The 20,089-nt window shown below is 45.4% G+C and overlaps 1 protein-coding gene across 1 annotated transcript in view; it reads right to left on the bottom strand.

The window, feature by feature from the left end:
• Positions 1-1,983: 1,983 nt before the first annotated feature.
• Positions 1,984-20,089, bottom strand: part of LOC138520558 (E3 ubiquitin-protein ligase TRIM11-like) — a 173,628-nt gene continuing 155,522 nt past the window's right edge. Inside the window, exons 3-4 of the mRNA XM_069632899.1 lie at positions 11,583-11,813; positions 1,984-2,076 (exon numbers count right to left, since the gene is read on the bottom strand). Of these exons, the coding sequence (XP_069489000.1) occupies positions 1,984-2,076; positions 11,583-11,813 (324 nt within the window). The remainder of the gene's footprint in view (positions 2,077-11,582; positions 11,814-20,089) is intronic.

The following is a 20,089-nucleotide window of genomic DNA, read 5'->3' as shown; positions in this document are numbered from 1 at the left end:
TCTGGTTGGAGAGAACATTACTAATCAAAGACAATTTGATCCTGAATAGATCTAATGTCATGTGACTGTTGAATACCATCCCGGCCCTCAACCAGATAAAATCAAAAGATTTATTCTTGGTGGAATTTGCGGATGAGTATCGACTGGATAAAATCTTACTCCACTTGTCATCAGAGAGCACGAAAGACACTTTGTTGAAGCATGGGGCGAAGTTGTTACCACTTGGCTTTAGATTACTGGATTACGACAACATTACTAAAGACTCTGCTCAATGCCCCCTTACGCAATCAAGTTAAGACCTTCAGGGCGAGGGGGTTGTTCAATCTCGAAACACCTCTGTTTGCTACTTAAGAAAGAGGGGCTTCGACCCTAGTCCTCCACCCAGATCTAGTTCTTATACATTGTCCAAGCGCCCCCAAAACCTGAACCAGGACCACAACCCCAGGATCAACAATGCCCAGTCGTCTCGCAATAATCAAGGTATGGATGACTGGAGTTGGTTGGCAGGGGCTTTGGCTGGCGGGCACTCCAGTCCATAGCTGGGCTTCTCGGGTGGGGGAGGGCTGGGGTGGGTAGTTCCAGGAAAGGAATCAACAAGCGAAAATTTGTAGCTGGAATATACAAGGGTTTCTTCACCTGTTTAGGGCAGGGCATTCCGAACCTCCAAGAGTTAGATATAATCTGTCTCCAGGAGACATGGCTGAGGTCTCCCCCTCTCTTGGATGGGTTTTCGATAGTTTTCAATCCGGCGGAAAAAGGTCAGAATGGGAGATGCAAGGCCGGTTTGCTCATAGCCCTTCGTGTAGATAGGGGGTACGAAATCATCTCTGAACATCAAACTTCACCCTTGTTTCTGGCCTTTATAATACTGATGGGCTCGGTACCAGCTAAAACTACAAAGAAAATTCTAGTGGTTAATATGTACTGGAAAACAGCATCTAAATGGAGCGAGAACTTTTCAAGCACAATACTCGACCTTATCGATGAAGCTAGGGCCACTCATATTAATCTTGAGGTTTTGGTGTGGGGTGACCTGAACATTCATTGCTTTGACAATTCACAATCTCTTATCGAAGATATTCTTCCCTCGGCTTCTTGCCAAGTGGCGAGAGGACTCATTTGGAGAAGAAAGTTGCTAGATGGAAATATACATTTAGTGTAGTGAATGGTCATACTTCTGGTGACTGTCGCCCGAGACCAACTTGGAAGAGGGGGGCTGACTCAAATGTCTTGGACTCCGTTTTGCCTCGGAAGCACTATTCCATGACATTGTTGGTATGGCAGTTAGAGGAACCCCCAAGAGTAACCACAACATCGTAGTCGTTGTAATAGATAAATGGCCGGCAAAGGAACGCAAGTGCCAATCCCTCAACCTAGAAATTGAACCGGGCAGAAACAGGCTGAGGACGTGGCCGCCACAGCCGGCGGATCTGACGAACTCTGAAATCACCCAAAACCCGCTGCAAGTTCCAGTAATAGCATATGATCCTACGAGCCCAGTATTGAACAAAGGAGGTTTTAATATACAACATGAATATGATTCCGAGGTGGCTAGGAAAAAAAACGAAATGAACAAAGCAATAAGACAAAATTCCAAATGTCACACGGTAGAGGCCAGAAAACATACGAGACGGCTCAAGCAGGCTTTCAAGAACTGGCTCAAACCGCATAAGGCGCTGATGAAGCAAAGAGCGGCGGAGTTCATGATACATCAGATATCACAGAAAAATACAGCAGAAATGTGGCGACTCCTAAACCACTTGTTGGCACCAATCCAATCCCAAAGGAAACCTGGAGGTACCATTTTGAGCTTCTATTTGCGGGTCCAGCGGATATCCGGCCACAAGTAACCCAGGGCGTGGTAAGCCTGTGGACTTTCGCCACGACACCAAGTGAAATATATGACCGGATCCTCAGGGCTAGCAACTCAAGAGCGGCTGTTCCAGATGGGATGTCAAATTGTCACCTGAAAGAAGACCCAAACTATTGGTCCATTAAATTAGGTCTCTGGTTTGAGCACATTAAGACGGATAAAATAATTCCAGCGTCATGGACATGCTCATCCATCGTACCTATCTACAAAAAAGGTGACAGGGCGGAAACAGGCAATTATAGGCCCATCGCCCTTTTGGACGTGAGCGGAAAAATCTTCCGATCCTTGCTTCTCAAAGCCCTTTCAAACTGGGCCACATCATCCCACCATTACGATCCCTGGCAAACGGGCTTCATAAGAGGCGTGGGGACATCAGTGAACCTTTTTATCTTAAACATCTTCAAATCAAAGGCTAAGGCACCGTATGTCGCCTCAATCCATTTGGCATAAACCTTTGATACCATAAATCATCAGATTCTTTGGAAAAAAATTGGAAAAGTGGAGGTGTCCCCGAGTCATACGAGAAGCTCTATCACTCTTGCACTCTCACACCACACTACGAGTAAGATTGGACCGCAAGGGCCATATGACCGAACCAATGAAAACCTTTTTCGGTTTAAAACAAGGTTGTCTGCTGGCACCAGCAATTTTTAACCTGTTCATCTCGGACATGGAGTCAGATTTTGAACTGGTTAGATGTTTTCCCCCCTCCTTGGCCGGGGTTACTATCGGAAGACTTCTCTTTGCTGACCACAACATTTTGCTTGATCAAACTAAAATCGGTCTGCAAATGCAGTTAGATGCTGTGGAGAAGGTCCTGGAAGCTAAAGGACTGAAATTCAATGCCAAAAGGTCAAGAATACTCATTTTCAGACGTAGAAGGAGGAAGAAAGGTGGGGCCAGTAAAGCGTGGTTTATTAAAGGTGAAAAAATCGCAGACGTATTGGAATTCACCTACCTAGGGCTCTGACTAAATGACAGCACTGTGGATGCCCAAAGGGAATCTTCACTTCGAAACAAGATGAAGAATCTAGCTTCACAAGCAAGAATTATTATGAACAAGTATGGCAAGTTCTCCTTGGTCCCGATAATTTATTTTTTCCATTTAAAAGTGGCCCCGATCTTGACCTACGGGGCGGAAACTTCCTTCTCCTTATCATCCCTAATATGGGGGAAGTTGGAAGGGCTGTTTTGGAGAAAGGTGCTACACTTGCCTAACTGTGTTCCAATCGAGATCATCAGGGTGGAATTGGGGTTAACATCCTTTTACGCCACCACAGTCTGGAAATCCCTTTCAGTGTACAGAAAATGCTCCGCCACAGGAACAGAAGGAGGCCTCGCCGCAATTGGCCTATCAACGACAAAAGCCTTTGAGGACCTTCTGTCCACTTGGAGCTCAATATGTAAAGATATTTTGTTTGACTTGCGGAATCAGTTGACTCGCCATGGCTACATCCAGCTCAAGTTAAAAGAAAGCTGTACGACCTCGACTGGATCCAAGCGCTAGCAGTGCGAGCAAATTCAGCGATCTATGGCACCAACTTTAAGGACACGATAGGGAGGGGTTAGCTACCACCATACATCTCTAAATTCCCTTGCAAATACAAACGTGACAACTTCCTATGGGTGAGAATGTACCCGACTAAAGAAGTAATCGAGGTTAGGAAACCCCCGGACTTGCAGGACTTTACTTCTAGGATGTGTGGCTGTGACCGCAAAACATTAATTCATTTGATTTTAAATGGCCCCGGCGCTAGTGATATTCGGGCAAAGTGGTTGGCAAAACACTTCACTAAATTCACAAATCTCTCAGATGAAGATTGGTGGGGAAGGCTGATGTCAATTGTGCAAACCTCGTTGACTTTGGCCTTGCTGGCCTTCTTGAAAGAGCTTTTTTACTTAATGGAGAGGAAATCGACCCAGGATGGATTGGTCAGCCGAGTCAAAGGATTGCATATAAAACAAAATAAAAAATAAAAAAGTACTTAACCTAAATGGTGGCCTACACTCTATTTGATTTTTCCCCGACCAAAAGGCACCTACCCACATGCCATTGACTGATTTGTTTCTTTTTTAAATTGCCTGATGGAGTCCTGGAGCCTGTTGGACATTTCTTTTAATCAGAGACCCCCAGCAACTTTGCTGGATTTTGAGGACTTGATTTTTTTACCTGGAGAGAGTGTGAGCCTTTTTTCCCACTCTCTCATGTATTTTGATGTGTGTTTTACTCTTGTGTTCTTGGATTGTGGAGTTTTAGACAACTCCATAGGCATCATCTTTTCATTTGTGTCCCACAGCACCTTCAGTGCAGTGACACAGGGGTGTCCTTTGGACTTCCTAAGGTTTAAATACCTTCTCTGGGGTGTACTACTGTTCCCCAGAGAATGTAAAATGAAATTGACTTTACTAGTCTTTTCCAAATTCCTAGACCCAGCACACCCTATCTTCCTATAGAGTGCTGGAGGGGTTACAAAGTATCCCCTGGGTCTAAATACTCATGTGGCAGTGAATTGCCACCCTTTCCTATTGAAATGGCTGGTGGCAGTGGTTTTATAACGAACTACCATGATTTTCCCCGATCGTGAACACCAGTAGCTAAAAATAGCGGGGGCCATGTTTTTCAATATGGCGCCTGAGACCCCTCTGTAAAAACAGATCCCGGTCTTCTTTTTTCACTGTTTCTTTTTGGAAAGGTCCTTCTGGTGTTTGTCTCTGCGCGCAAAACTAGGTTTGGCCCCTTTGTTTCCATGCCTTTGGCGGGCTTCAGGACTGAAGTCCTCCGTTGGCGTCTGAGTTTCTGGGGTGGACAGGAAGTGAGGGAGGTGCCCGAAACACCCTGTGCTTAGTCTCCTAGGAGACCCAAATGCACTCTGGCGTGATTGGCCGGCTGACTGTCCAGCAAGGACAGCCACCCTGCTGGGTGAGTGACAGCTAGGCTGGAATGAATGGGAGAGAACTGTTTAAAAGGCGAGTCTCTTGGCTTGGAAGGCAGAGTCGACCACTGGAACGAAAGAACCGAAAAAGAGCTGGAAGAAGACGACTGTTGCAACTCCTAGACCGTTGGTTTGCCTGGTGAAGCCCTGCCGCAGGTCCAAATCGCCACAGCTCCCCTCGACAGAGAAGCTCCTTCAAGGACGACTTCTTCCTTTGAGTTGGTGGGACCAATCAACTCATAAGCCACCTGGATACCATTCTCAAGGCTGGTTAGGATTAACCAGGGAGAGGGACACCAGCTTGTGTGCTTGAACTACAGCTACTGGAACTGAAGTGACTCCATTTTGTTTGTGTTTTCCGACGATCCCGTGCAGTGCAGGAGTCCCCTGACATCCTCCCTCTTGTCCCCACGACTGATGCTCAGGATCAGTGAGATCTGCAAGAACTGCCAGGAACCAACAACTTCAGCTGCATTTGTTTCTTCATTTTAAGGTACTGTGCCAACCCGATTGAGAGAACTTACCGCTCGCAGTGAAAGTTTGTGAAACTTTCCCAACTTGCAGGCCTAATCAGCTTGTGACCCCACAAACGATTCTTTTTCGTACAAACTACTTCTGAGAACTTTGGCAAAGACTTTACCGTTTAATACCAGAACTGCTCTTTCCTATCCAGAACACTAGCCCATTGACTTTGGCCAAGGCCTATTGACTTCTGGTGAACTGAAACTATTTGCACTGTTTAACAAGTATTTTTGATCTATTCCTATTTAACTTGTGCCTTTTTGCTTACTTAAAAGTACTGAACTGCCATTTGTCTCCTATTTCAGGGGAGCTCAAACTGTCTCAGAAACTTAGAGTTTTGTATTGTAGTGTATTGGTATATAATATTAAGTTGCCTCCTTCTAGTGAATGTTTTCTAAATGACTGTGTAATAAATCTAAAAGTGTTTTATCAAGAAAACTTGAGTATAAGTGTCTATTTGAACTACTGTGATTGTAAGTCCTCTGTGTAACATCATTTACTGCTCACATTCCCTCTTGAGATAAGCCTGGCTGCTCAGCTCGCTACCAAAAACTGTGTGGTACAGACTTATACCAAAGGTTGGTCTTGCTTGCACCTGTAGTCCTAATTGTGTGTGGTGGTCCCAGAGGGTACTGCATACAATTCTGCCTAACACACCTCTCTGCACAGCAATCCGCACGCACTTCACCTCACTGCAACAACAGACTAACAACACATAGCCCGGCACAACAGCACATGGGAATATGGCACCAACCTGAAAACCAACCTGAAAACCGCACTTAAGCTCAGCGAACGGTGCAAACCGAACTGAAACGGCCAACAGGACATCACAACGCTCACTTCCCTATTCCCACTACACCCTATTAACCCATCCTTCCCCCCCCCTTTTCACACTCTCCTTTTCAGATCCGCCAGAGCGCCTGGGGATTACTCCAGTGGTGACGGTGCGTGGCACAAATACCTTTAACATTAACATTAATATTAAGAACTGGGAAGAAGAAGAATCCACAAGGAGTGATGCCGAATGCTCACTTGCCAAGTACTGGGAAGAAGAATAACAAAAAGAGTGATGCAGAAGGCTCACCTGCTAAGTACTTAGAAGTGGTGGCCACTAGGAGACATAAGGATTGACCAACTGAGACAGACCAAGGACTATGAAACTCTGCTGAGGAGGGCCCAGCTTAACAGTATAAGAAGAGAAGACGGCCTTACTGACAGAGAGAGCACCCAGTGTGAAGCCTGGAGAATCCAGGAGATTCAAAAGGGGTGAGAAGACGGAATGCTGAAGAACCAGATCCACACTGCTGGAGATGCCGGTGGTGAACCAAGGGAGTCCGCTGCAGCCCAAACGAGCGCAGGCCTACCTGGGACCTGGGAGACAGGGACGTGACCAAAAGGAGGCAGACTGAGCCGTCCAATAACTATGTCAATACTGCCTCACTGGAGTCCCTGCTGTGGCTACGCTGTACACCAATGCCAGACAGAAGAAACTTGAAGAGCGTCTGTGGGGAACTCTGAGAACCACTTCCCTTGGAAGAACCGATGAAGTGCTCCAACCACAATGCAGGTAACGGGAGTCATGGGAGACACAGTGAGGGACTGGGGAAGGGTAGAAGAAGCATCAGGAGTAATCTCCCTCTTCTCAGTGACACTTGCAGAAACATTATAAATGTGAGAAGCTTCGGGACTGATCTCCCTCGTCTCAGTGACACCTGAAAAAGCAATATAAGTCTGAGAAGCTTCGGGAGTGTTCTCTCTCGTCTCAGTGACACTTGTGAAAGTAATATAAATGTGAGAAGCCTCTGGAGTGATCTCCCTCATCTCAGTGACACTTGCAAAAGCAATATAAATGTGAGAAGCTTCAGGAGTGACTGCCCTCGTCTCAGTGACACTTCCAGAAGCAATATAAATGTGAGAAGACTCAGGAGTAATCTCCCTAGTCTCAGTGATGGTAATAGAAACCAAATAAGTTTGGGAAGCCTCAGGAGTGATCTTCCTCATTTGAGAGACTATTGTCACAGACATACAAGTGCCAAAAGCATTGGGAGGGATCTCCCTTCTCGCTGTGAGTGTGGGAAAAGAAAGAAAGATACAGGAAGTAACGGGAGTGTTCTCCCTGGCCAAATAATCATCCTGAAGAGTTGGAAGGAAGAAGACCACGTCAGGAGTGGCCTTCTAAATCTCAGTGGTTGTTTGAGAGACATTGAAGTGCTAAAAGACAAAGTGATTAATTCTTCTCAGGGGGTGAGGAAACTGAAAGAGGAGAAGTTTAAGTTTACCCTGACAGGAGTTCGGAAGGAGGTATGAGGGCTGCTAAAAAGCATTGTTTGATCTTGAAGAAAGGTTACATTGCACCAGGAGAAGGGAGTCATTCTTCTGGCTGGTAAATCAGACACTAAAGCAACAGAATACAGCATCAAGCCTGAAAGAAGGATCAGGATAAGAAGCGTCTTGTTTACTTCAAGTTGCTACCAGTCTATTGGAGACGGACATTTCCCATCAGAACTTGTGAGGCCAGGTGAAGGGAGTCATTCTCCTGCCTGGTAAATCGGTCACTAAAGCAACAGAATACAGCAGCAAGCCCGAAAGAAGGATCAGGATAAGAAGAGTCTTGTTTACTTCAAGTTGTTACCGGGCTATTGGAGACTGACATTTGTATCAGAACTTGCAATACCAGGATAAGGGAGTCATTCTCCTGATTACCATCATTGTTAATTCAGAAGATAGAGTAAAAAGGTTGTTTTGTCACGCCAGGGAGATTGGCATTACTGGTCACGCAAAGAAGATTTGTGGATTGTGAAAGACTGTGGAGTAGAACTACGAACCGTCCTGTGAAGGTGGAACTGGGTGAACCAGGAGAAGGGAGGCATTCTCCTGGTTGTTTTTCCAATGGGAAACTGAACTGTGCTACAGACCTTTGTAAAAAAAACTCCCTCCACGCTGCTTCTTCTTTATAATAGCAACCAAAAAAGTGATGGGTGGAAGGTTTTGAATGAATCAAAACCACTGGCAATGCTCTGGGCAACCTTCCACACCACTGTTTTTTAGCCCATCTGCGCCATTGCAAAAGAGGTCTAGCCATATGCAAATCAGTCCGGTACTTCCACCAATGGTAGCAGCCCAGCCTGAACTGCTAGGCCAGGTCCCCTCTGCATGGAAACACAAGCAACCCCAGACATGTTTCGGCCTCGTTGTGCCTCCTCAGTGAGGTGCAGCCTGGTTCCCTATGGCACAGCGAGCAAGGGACCCACATCTGGGCATACCCACATCACCAGCAGTGAGAGTCCTCACTGCAAGCTGCAGCATTTCCTCTAGTTCTGCAACTACTACTGGAGGTTTGTGGAAAGATTTGTTAATAATCACTCGACCACTTGGGGACCTCACCAAGGGATATTAGTCTTCCCAGAAGAGCAGAAGGAGTATCATCAGTCCCACAACATTATCATCATCCTTGGGGCACCTTTGGTGAGAGATGGATAGACTGATGTCAGCAGACCTTTGAGGAGAGTAAGTGGAACCTCACCAAAGCACCAGCCGTGGCCTACGCAGGTCCCCAGCACCCTTACATCCTGCATGTATGAGAGATGTCCTGTATCAGGAGACCAATAGTGAGATGAGACCCATTGCACTGCTACCCTTGGGTGGTCCACGGACTGCAGCACCAGAAGGACAAGAGAGAGAGAGTTGAGAGGTGAGACCAGGGTAATAACAGTGAGTATAGAGGCAATAGAAACTGGACTTGCCCTCCTACATCAGTCTCTTGCTCATTGCATCACAGACCATCCCCCGTTAGACTTTTCTGCCATCTGCTGATGAAAGTGTGAACTGTTTTTGCACTGACATCCTAAGCATTTTATATATGATATTGTATGTCAGCAAGTAGGACCAGCCGAAACCACTTGCATCTGTTTGCCATCTTATCAATTTACTAACAATGGAGTTTTTGAGCATCTCCTGAATAATATGAAGGAAATTCTAGTGGTGATTATATTGTATTGATTACATGTTTAATGTTATTTTTTAATATCTCGATATAGATAATTACATACATATATATTTTCGTTCAAATATCTCACTGTCCAAAAGCCACAGCTGTGTTTAGTAGAAGCAGACTATTTCCAAATGCCTTCTTCTGGATCCAGTTGCCAACAGATGGGTTATTGGACTCCTCCTGAGTTGATATCAAGAAAGTTCAAGGGGTGATCTTATCTTATCGTCATGCTGTAGACACGTCCCCTATAGTGCTGATATGACATCCCTATGGAGGAAATGCTGTGCTTCTGGTTCTCTATCTGTCTGATCCTCTCACCTACAGCAAATCCTCTTCCAGCTGCCAACTCTGTGATCAGGTCCCGTGGGTGGATCGCTGCACTTACAGGTTTATAGATCCCCAATTCCCTTTCACCTTCAGTAGCTCCCTGTCCTGCTGCTGACACCTCTGTTCTTTCTCTGGGATCGGGCCCCTGTGGGTGGATTGCTGATCTAGTTCTATAGGTTTCTGATCCCCTCTCACCTTCAGTAGATCCACATCCTGTTGCTGGAACTTCCTCTCCAGCTCTGTGGCCAGGTCTCTGGCAGTGGATCGCTGCTCCTACAGGTCTATAGATTCCCGCCTCACCTTCAGTAGCTCTCTGTCCTGCTACTGATACCTCCGTTATATCTGTGTGATCAGGTCCTGGGTAGTGGATTGCTGCTCCTACTGGTCCATAGATCCCTGATCCCGTCTCACCCTATGTAGCTCTGTGTCCTGCTGCTGGCACCTCTGTTCTTTCTCTGGGATCAGGCCCCTGTAGGTGGATTGCTGATCTAGTTCTATAGGTTTCTGATCCCCTCTCACCTTCAGTAGATCCACATCCTGTTGCTGGCACTTCCTCTCCAGCTCTGTGGTCAGGTCTCTGGCAGTGGATCGCTGCTGCAACAGGACTATAGATTCCCACCTCACCTTCAGTAGCTCTCTGTCCTGCTACTGATACCTCCGTTATATCTGTTTGATCAGGTCCTGGGCAGTGGATTGCTGCTCCTACAGGTCCATAGATCCCTGATCCTGTCTCACCTTCAGTAGCTCCCTGTCCTGCTGCCGATACCTCTGTTCTATTTTTTTAATTTTATTTATTTGAATTTGTAAAGCGCCCACAGCCCTCGTGCATCATGGTGCTGTTAAGAATGCTTGCTTAGTTACATAAGTGCAGTTAGAAGGCATACATAAATAGATGATAGCTTCAGTCAATTACAGTAAGAGCATAACAGTGATTACATAGATTGGTGGGCAAGTATATGGTGCCAGCCACATCTTACACAGCGGCAGCTACATAAAGTTGCAATGTCAGCTTCGGTGGGCAAGAGCACAGTGCCAGCCACATGTTGCATGGCGGCAGCTACAAACAGTTGCAGGGTCAAGAATAGTATGCATACATTAGTGCTTCCTAAGGGTTGAATGGTGGCAGCATCTCATGAATGCGTGGTCATGTTTAATGGGCAAGTGTGTGGTGACCAGCACAGATACATAGGAGAGAAGCTACAGATAGGTGCGTGGGTGGTTTCATACATAGAATAGCATGGGGCCAGTCCCTTATTGGACGGTGGCAAGTGCATACTATTACATAGGTTTAAATCAACGGGCACTGGCCTAGAGCAAATCTCATGGCATGGCGGGCAACTACATACACTTACTGTGGTGGGAGGAGAAGGGAGGAAGGAACGACTAGGGGGTAGGTGAAGGGGGTGGGGACCAACATGGGCAGGTGGAGAATGGGGACATGAAGGGGGGAGAGGAGGGGTGGGGTGGAGGGGTAAAACATACAGGGGGCAGCAGGGGGAGTTTGAGACATGCGGGGGCATTCACTCACACTGGCGACCAGGGGGAGTCTCTGCGATCAGGTCCCTGGCAGTGGATTGCTGCTCCTACAGGTCCCTAGATCCCTAATCCCATCTCACCCTCTGTAATTCTGTGTCCTGCTGCTGATACCGCTGTTCTATCTCTGGGATCAGGCCCCTGTGGGGGGATTGCTGATCTAGTTCTATAGGTTTCTGATCCCCTCTCACCTTCAGTAGATCCATGTCCTGTTGCTGGCACTTCCTCTCCAGCTCTGTGATCGGGTCCCTGGCAGTGGATCGCTGCTCCTACAGGTCTATAGATTCCTGTCTCACCTTCAGTAGCTCCCTGTCCTGCTGCTGACACCTCAGTTCTATCTCTGGAATCGGCCCCTGTGGGTGGATTGCTGCTCTAGTTCTATAGGTTTCTGATCCCCTCTCACCTTCAGTAGATTCACGTCCTGGTGCTGGCACTTCCTCTCCAGCTCTGTGATCAAGCTCCTGCGGGTACTTTGCTGCTCCTCCAGTCGGTTCAGTTTCTCCTGAATCTTATTCATCTTCTCCTCTTGCTCCTTCTCCAGTCTTCTGAGCAGCTGCCGTTTCTCCTGCTCCAGAAACCGCTTCAAGTGATCAAATGTACTAAGGATGCTCTCTCTCTGCTTCATAATGTCTCCCTTAAAATAGATTTAAACAAACAATAGACACATATTATATTTCTGATTATTATATTAACTATCATAACATATCTCACATATAACACCTGCAGTGGTTCCCTCTCAATAACTCTTAAAATCATAAACCTAACACACGTGAATTACCGATTGGCAATGATTATTGTTTATAAACCAGTTTTTATTAAGTGTTCTCCATATTCCAATATTATTCATCATATCCTTGTTCAAATACACATTTGTGTTAATGTTGACCATTCGTGCTATCCCATTCCTCCTTCCTCTCCCTCATTCTACCCCCTTCCTTCCCTTGCCCCCAATCCCCTGCCTCCCCCCTCCTGTAGTATCTTGTACCGATGTGCCCCTTCTCTCAGGCATCCATGTCCCATTTCCCCCATATCTTCTGACACTTCCTCATGGACCCACCGCCCTATTCATGTACATGATCTGCTCCATTCTACTGAAATGGTCCATTCCAATCTCTCAGGTTCCCATAGTGGGAATTTCCTAGGTCTTCCATTTTGCCACTAGGTCCCTTTTTACCACCATCAATGGTATGTGTATCAGTGTCTCTTCCCCTCTACTTCCTTCACACTCCCCTCTTATATGCAGTAACATCATTTTAGGAACGTTGCTACTTCCCTTTTATTCAGTCTATCTCTGGAATGGTATACTCTCTGCAGAATGTTGGATTGTATGAGCCTCATCCTGGGTGATACATTAACCTCTCTTGAAGCCACTAGCGCTTCTATCCATTTTTCCTCCTCTATTGTTCCTGGGTCTCTTTCCCATCTCCCTTTCAGGTGTGTCATGGGGGGATGTGTTTTTATTTATGACTTGATATAGTGTTGTTACCGCGTCTATTTTTTCTCTGAACAGATTAATCTCCATGAGTGTGTGTTCGTGGAAGTCCAATTCCCCTCCAAACTGAGCTTCTACAGCTTGTTTTAGTCTCATGTATGTGAAGAATTCTTCCTGGCCCAGTCCATATTTTTCCTGCATTGTTCAGAATGAGTTCTCTTTATTATCCACTATATCTACCAGTCTGCATACTTCTTTTTCCACCCAATGTGGCTGCCTCCCTAGCTTTTATATCTAATATTGGGATTTTCCCACAGTGGGGAATGTCTGGTAGCGTTCTCCTTCCATTCAATTGCGTGTGTGACTTCCTTCCTGATCTGAACCAATCTCTGTCCTGCTGGGGTGAAAGTACCCTTCCCCCGGCTTCTGTACAGTATCTGTAAGGGGGTTCGGCCTTCCATTCACAACAGTTCCAGTCTTGTGTAAGCTAGATTTCCCCCTCCAAATACCCACTCATTTGCTACCATCAAATGGGCCGCCCAGTAGTATTTCCATATATCCGGCAGTCCTACCTCTCCGTCCCATACCGCTTTTGTGAGCGTCCGCAGGGCTATGCATGGATTCCTGTTGCCCATAATAGCCCTCTAATTATAGCTTTGATCCTCGTGAGCTGTATCTTGGGTATTTTCACCGAAGAGTTCTGCAAGACATATAGCAGTCTGGGCAGTGCCATCATTTTTTATAAATTGACCCTTCCTAGCAGTGTTATAGGTAGGTTAGCTCAATGTTTAGCGTCTTCTTGTAGTCTGCTTTTTATTGGTTTGTATTAGAGGTCCTAGACCCCTCCCCTCCTCAAACTGAATACAAGTAACATGATAGGCTGATCAATGGTTCCAGTATTGTAAAAATCAGAATTACATTGCTTCTTGAAGGAAAAGAGTGCATATAGGGTAACATATATTTTTAGGGGTGTCTTCAATATTACTCATGTTTCATGTATATGTAAAAATGCAGTCCGGAAACTAGATAGAAAATGCTCAAAAGTAAATTGGTTTGCCGTTTGGTAAGCAGGCTGAACATCTAGGCTGGACAGACTGAGATAGATTCTAAAATGGATGCCAAAAACAAAATGGTGTCTTGCAAACAGGTGTCAGAAGGGCTGAATCATTCTGATGTGGTATATTCTTTGCAGTATTTCAATGTGAGATAGGCCCTCTGGGATGGTATATTTAGAAACCTTGGCAAGAATAGCAGACAGTGATTGATAGTAGATAAGATAAAGGCCTGGGAAAGCTACCAATTAGACAGAACAGCTGCTTACTTAGCAACAAATAAGATGAGCCCATGTAGTTTCCCACAGTATGAGCTGTCGAGTAAATTTGGCAGGTCCTCGAAGAGTATATAAGAACTGTTTCTTGGCAGGATTTGAAGGATAAATAACTATGTTTAGCTGAGACTGTTTGTTTGTTTGTTTTATTATTTATAATGCGCGTCAGACCCAGAGGTATCAGGGCGCAGCAGTACATGAATATGCGAAGCTTAGTTACATGAATCTGCCAAGGTAAAAGGTACCTTCGAGCAATGTATTATTTACAGACAAAGTAATATACATAAGTTTACTATTTACAGAAAGTGAAAGAAAGCATAAATATTTACATATATTACATGCAAAGTGTGAAGGATGTGGTTAGTTTCCGTGCAGGATTCTATGACGTGTTCTTAGTGGTCATTGGATTTCAGCCACGCAGTAATGTTAGTTCTGAAGTTATGGTAAGGTTGGTCAATTCTCAGTGTGGACGGCAGGGAGTTCCATAATTTGGCCGCCTGCCTTCACAGGGAAGCTGTTACCTCCAATCGTGGATAGCTTGAACCTGGGGATGGACAGGCGATCCCTATTTGCAGATCTGGATGGTCTTAGGGAAACCTGTTTGTGGAATCTGTGAGCAAGATTGATGGGGGCAGCTTTATTGAGGTATTTGTGGATGAGCGAAAGGGTTTTTAGGAGGATTTTATGGTTAGTCCGGAGCCAGTTATTTTGGCGCCTAGTCTCCGAGATGTGTTCTCTTCTGAAGAAGCCTAATGCCGCTCTAAGGTCATTGTTTTGTAATGTTTGGATTCTTCTGATAGTGGAATTGGAAGAGCCTAGGTAGAGGGCGTTGCAGTAGTCCAGACAGGACAAGATTAGGGGTCTAGCCAGGATAATGCAGCTACTGTTGGAGAGAAATGGCTTACCCGTTCTGATAAGTTTACACGTGTAAGCCGTGGTGGATGCTAATGAGTTAACCTGTTTGGTAAAAGAGAGAGTTGAGTCAAGATAGACGCCTATCGTTTTTACCTCCTGTTCTACCTTAATGCAATTGCCGTCAATTATGAATGAGGAATAGTCAGGTCCTAGTTTTTTAAGTTAGTGGGGGTGCCCAGGATGATAAGCTCTGTTTTATCATCATTCAGGCATAGACCGTGCAAGGCCATCCATGCCTGGATGATGATGTACACTCTGTTCACCAAGGCCAAATCCTTGTCATAATCCCCTGAAAGTGGGAGGAGGATCTGGGTATCATCTGCATAGATGGTGTAGGTGATACCGAGATGATCCAGATCATCGAAAAGGGGCTTGGTAAAATGTTATAAAGTGTTGGCGAAACACATGAGCCCTGGGGCACTCCGCAGGTGATGGGTATAGGGTCTGCTGCTGCAGAGGGCGAGAAGACCTTCATTGTTCTGCCACTTAGGAAGGATCTAATCCAGGTTATGGCGTCCTTGGAGAAGTGTGTTGCTGTGTAGAGATGTTACAAAGAATTGTATGATCAACCAGGTCAAACGCAGTTGAGAGGTCTAACAGGAGGAGCAGGGCTGATTTGCCATTGTCTCTAAGCTCATCAACTTCAGTCTTGAGATCTATGAGGGCCGTCTCCATCCTGTGTTGAGGGCGGAACCCTGATTGTCTAGCTCCTAATAGGTGGTGTGATTCCAGATATTTTTGTATTTGCATATAGGCCACCTTGTCCAGGATTTTTAGGAGAAATGGCACTGTTGCAAACGGCCTATATTTAGTGGGTATTGATGGGTCTAGAGTCGTTTTATTTAGGAGTGGGAGTACCCAGGATTGTTTGAGGTTAGTGGGGATGACGCCTGTGGTGAAGGATGTGTTAATAATTTTGGTTATGAAGGGAGATAGGTCTCGAGCTGCGTCCTTGATTACCTGTGCAGGGCAAAGATCCCCCTGACAGTTGGGAGGGTTTGAGGGACAAAATGATTCTTTCCACCTCGAGAATAGACACTTTGGCGAAGTTAAATTGGGTAGGTTGGATTTCATTAGTGTTCCCAGCTATGATAGGTGGTGGTGGGTCCTTTAGAGAGGCTTTTTTGTTGGCTATTGTATTTTGAAGTGTGGACATTTTGTTGGCTAGTGCCTGTTGGATGTCTGCGCACCATTTTTTGTCTTTGGAACAGGTGTCTGGTATTGCTATTGGGGTCTCTATTTCTTTAAGAAAAGTGAATAGTTCCTTCATGTTGGACTTAGCTTGGGATATGCGAGTGTCGTAGGATATTTGTTTAGCTAGGCATATTTCTTTCTTGTACAGGGATGATAATTTGGTCAACTTGAGTTTGTTGGCTTCGGATGGTAATAATCTCCACGCAGCCTCACAGTTTCTTTTTTGTTGCCTTAGGTTTTTTTAGGAATAGTGTGAACCATTTGTTCGGGTGAGTTTTCGGCTTGCTAGGTCTGAGTTTGAGGGGGGCAATCTTGTCCAAGGTGGAGGCCATAATTTTATTATACTCCTTAACCAACGTCTCAGGATCAGTACTGTCAGGCAGTAAGTTAAGGATAGGGAGTAGGGCAGGGATAAGCCTATCCACTGTGATACACTTTTTGTTTCTGGGTAGTGTTGGTGGAGCCCTAGGAAAAAGTGCGGGTGGGGGCCGGTTGGTAGAGAGCAAGAATGAGAGCAAATAGTGGTGAGTCCAGGCTAGTGGTATGATGGAGAGCATGTTGGCATGGCAGTTGTAGTCTGCCACCCAGTCTAGTATTCTGCCCTTATGATGGGTAGCTGTTTGACTTCTCTGAGTAAAGCCAAGTTCTACTAGGATATTCGCAGTTGCTAAGGCAGGCTGTTCCGCGGGGTCATTGAAGCCCAGGTTGAAATCTCCAAGTACAAGTACTTGCGTGGAACTTTTGAGATTGCTAGATAGAATTGTGTTGATGTCTTCCTCAAATGTCCCTGTTGGACCTGGAGGGCAATATATTAGATGGATATTAAGGGTTTGGGCGTTTGTCAGAGGTACTTTTACAGATAGTACTTCGCATGATTGAGTGTTAGTCAGGGTGACTAGTCTCATGGCAAGGCTACATTTGCAGATAATGGCAATCCCTCCACCCCTAGACCCTTGTCTGCCTTGTTTCAGGATGGTGTAGCCGTCAGGGACTGCTAGCATGAGCATGGGACCTACTTCAGTATGTAACCAGGTCTCGGTGATGGCGAGGAAGTCTAGGTTGTCTTTTTGGATCAGGTCAGCGATTTTCGTGGCGTGTGCTACTAGAGATCTGGAGTTTATTAAGGCTCCTTTAATGGGAGGGCTACTGGCATTAGTAGTGGTCAAGTGGGGAGTTTGGTGGACTGAGTGAGTGCTAGTATCACCCTTTTATGATTCTTAGATATTGATAAAGTTCGATTCAGCTAACTATTACATCACTCCTTACTGTTGCAGAGAATCTAGTGCCCTGAATTCCCTGAGCACCGTCACTGTGTGTTCCAAGATCTTGAAGATTTCTCTTACACTTCGTGAACCACAGATATAACACAAGGTTAGCATTTCGCACTTTCCTTAGACTTTACTTTCCAGAGTCGGACTAGATACCTTCCATAGTTGATTCTTATAATCTCTATTCCTAAATTTAACACATCGCTGCAGTTATTGATATTACCATTAAATGTGATTTTTTTTCCTTTCACGATGGATTTCCATCACCGTTTAAGTTGTCCAATAAATAGACAGGGAACCCTACTTCACCGCACTAGTCGTGCATTTTGGTATTTACTAAACTCCGTTCTATTGGGATTGAATTTCCACATTACACTGATGTTGGTCTTGAGTCTTTAACTGAGGTTTTTTGAAGGTATCTTTCACCTAAGGCTGCTATGTATAAAACTGTTTTTTCCCCAAAAAAATGTTTAGAATGCCAAACTTTTTGAATGTAAATATTGTATATATATTGTTTTCCAGAATTTGTTCTTGCCCCTGATGAAGAGTGCTACCACTCGAAATGCGTTGGGTCCTCCACAGCTCCACCATCATGAATAAAATGAAGATTTATTCTTGTGATCAAAATTGACTGAACGATCATTATTACAAAAGTGTTCTTTTGCTAATAGATGTAATTTTCTTAAATATGACTTATTCAAAATTATGAATTGTTGGTCTGGTATTCCAGACATACACAATAGTTCAGTAAAGGCAGCAGCTCAGAGTAGAATAATACAAAGTATGGCAGCAATTCAGTGAAGGCAGCAACTCAGAGTAGAATAATACAAGGTATGGCAGCAATTCAGAGAGGCAGCAGTTCAGAGTAGGGCAATAGATCAGTAAAGGCAGCAATTCAGAGTAAAATAATACAAAGTATGGCAGCAATTCAGTGAAGGCAGCAACTCAGAGTAAAATAATGCAAAGTATGGCAATAATTCAGATTGTGGCAGCGGTTAGGAGTGGTGCAGCAGCATAGTGGATTATTAGGGGCTGTAGCGCACCAGTTTAAAGTGGGTCTGTGCAGCGAATCGAGGTGATAGTCTCAGCGCTGAAGGGAGAGTCTGTGCGGAGCTGTAGCAGTGGTTAGTGGTGGATAGTCCAAGAGCTGGCGCTTGCATGCCGGTCGAGTGAAAGGCGGATGCTAGTGCCCATATTAAGAGGAGGCAGGTAAGAAGGTGGCGGTTGTAGTAGGATATAGATTCTATCGTAGCGTTATAGGAGTTAGATGGTTAGAGTTAATTGTCATCTCACCTTCTTGAAGCGGGTTGGTGAACTGCAGGGGATGCAGATAAGGGCGTCGGGCTCTGTAAGAGCTCTGTCAGGCTCGGTCAGGAGCCTTTTTGTGAGCCTTCGTGTGGGGCCGGCTAACGCCTGCCGGTGCCCTGCGATTGGCTAAATAGCCACGTGGTAAGGCTGCCAATCAGAGGCAGGTGGAGAGGCAATTCAGGAAGTAGGCGAGCCACAAAGGAGTCAGCAAACTCCTCCGCCATCTTGGAGGTTCCAACCTCGTTCGATCTCGTTGCAGATAAGGATGGATGAAGTGCAGAATATTTTGATCAGTTGCACTTCGAATATAGCCGCAGTTTTGTCGAGGAAGCTGGGTAAAAGTAGGCGCAGCTTCCGAGATAGGGCCAAGAACGGCAGTATTCGGGCAATATATGCAATTAAGCACACTGGTTTGCTTACAACGTTCTGTGAGAGCAGGGGGAATAGAGGACTGCTCCTGCAGTCCTCACGAGTGTGAGACTGGAATGGACTAATCATTCTGTGTCAGTCAGACGGAGCGTGCCAAGATGAGCTAATGTGGGATTGGTGAGTGGCAGTTAAGCCAACCAATCAAAAATGAGAAGGGGTTTGTTTGTGGCTGAAGGGACCAATCAGATATGTATTCTGAAATTGTATGAAATGTTGCATCATCCTGAAAAGAGTATACAAGGCAAGGTGATTGTAGGAGCTGGCTGCTGCTTCCAGTCTCTTCTGAACCTGTATTAAAGATGACTGTGAATTTGTGCCCAGGCGTCTCGCTGCTTTATCCTGTTTCCAGTGCCTGAGTCTGCAGATGTCAAAAGCTGATGAGGGGATGTGGAGGGTCCCCCTTTACACTTGGCGACCATACAAAGGGACCCTAAAGATCTTTCAGGGATAAGAACCCAAGCTCCTATGCTGACAGAGATGGTGAGATACCTAGGAGAGACGGTGAGTGGCAAAACTGCAGTATACTTTCTCATACCTTGATGGGGGTCTCTCTATGACTGTCAGCATGTGATGATGGCACACCGACATCTATGGATTATGGTATGTGTTGTGGGGGACAGAGATAAAGGGGGAACAAAAAAACACATGTATTATGCATATAATTAAGGGGTTTGTGGTAAGTTAGAAAAGCAACAGGGCAGTTTAGATAAGTAATTGGGTGTATAAAAGTAACACGGGGGTTGTTTAGAAAAGACGAGGAGCGTCTGAAATACGAGGAGCATCTAAGAGCCCGGTTTTCCTAGTTCAAGGAACTTAGAAGGAGTCTTTTCAAAACCCAAGCAGGTAAAATGAGGCTGTACATAGACAGGTCTATGAGAGGGAATGACTCAAACTCCAATCAGAGTATTTTAGGGGCAGAGATAGAGCAAAGAGCGCTGAAGATTAATGTGAAAAGTCGACTAGTCTGTCTGTCTGTTATGTGTCTGTTTTAAATTAAGATGTCGAAGAGCAACAATGGGCGTGCAAAATTGAGATAA

Source organism: Ambystoma mexicanum, chromosome 13, assembly GCF_040938575.1.
Source record: "Ambystoma mexicanum isolate Mex_15411 chromosome 13, UKY_AmexF1_1, whole genome shotgun sequence".
Classification (NCBI taxonomy): domain Eukaryota; kingdom Metazoa; phylum Chordata; class Amphibia; order Caudata; family Ambystomatidae; genus Ambystoma; species Ambystoma mexicanum.
This window is presented reverse-complemented; position numbering and strand designations above follow the sequence as displayed.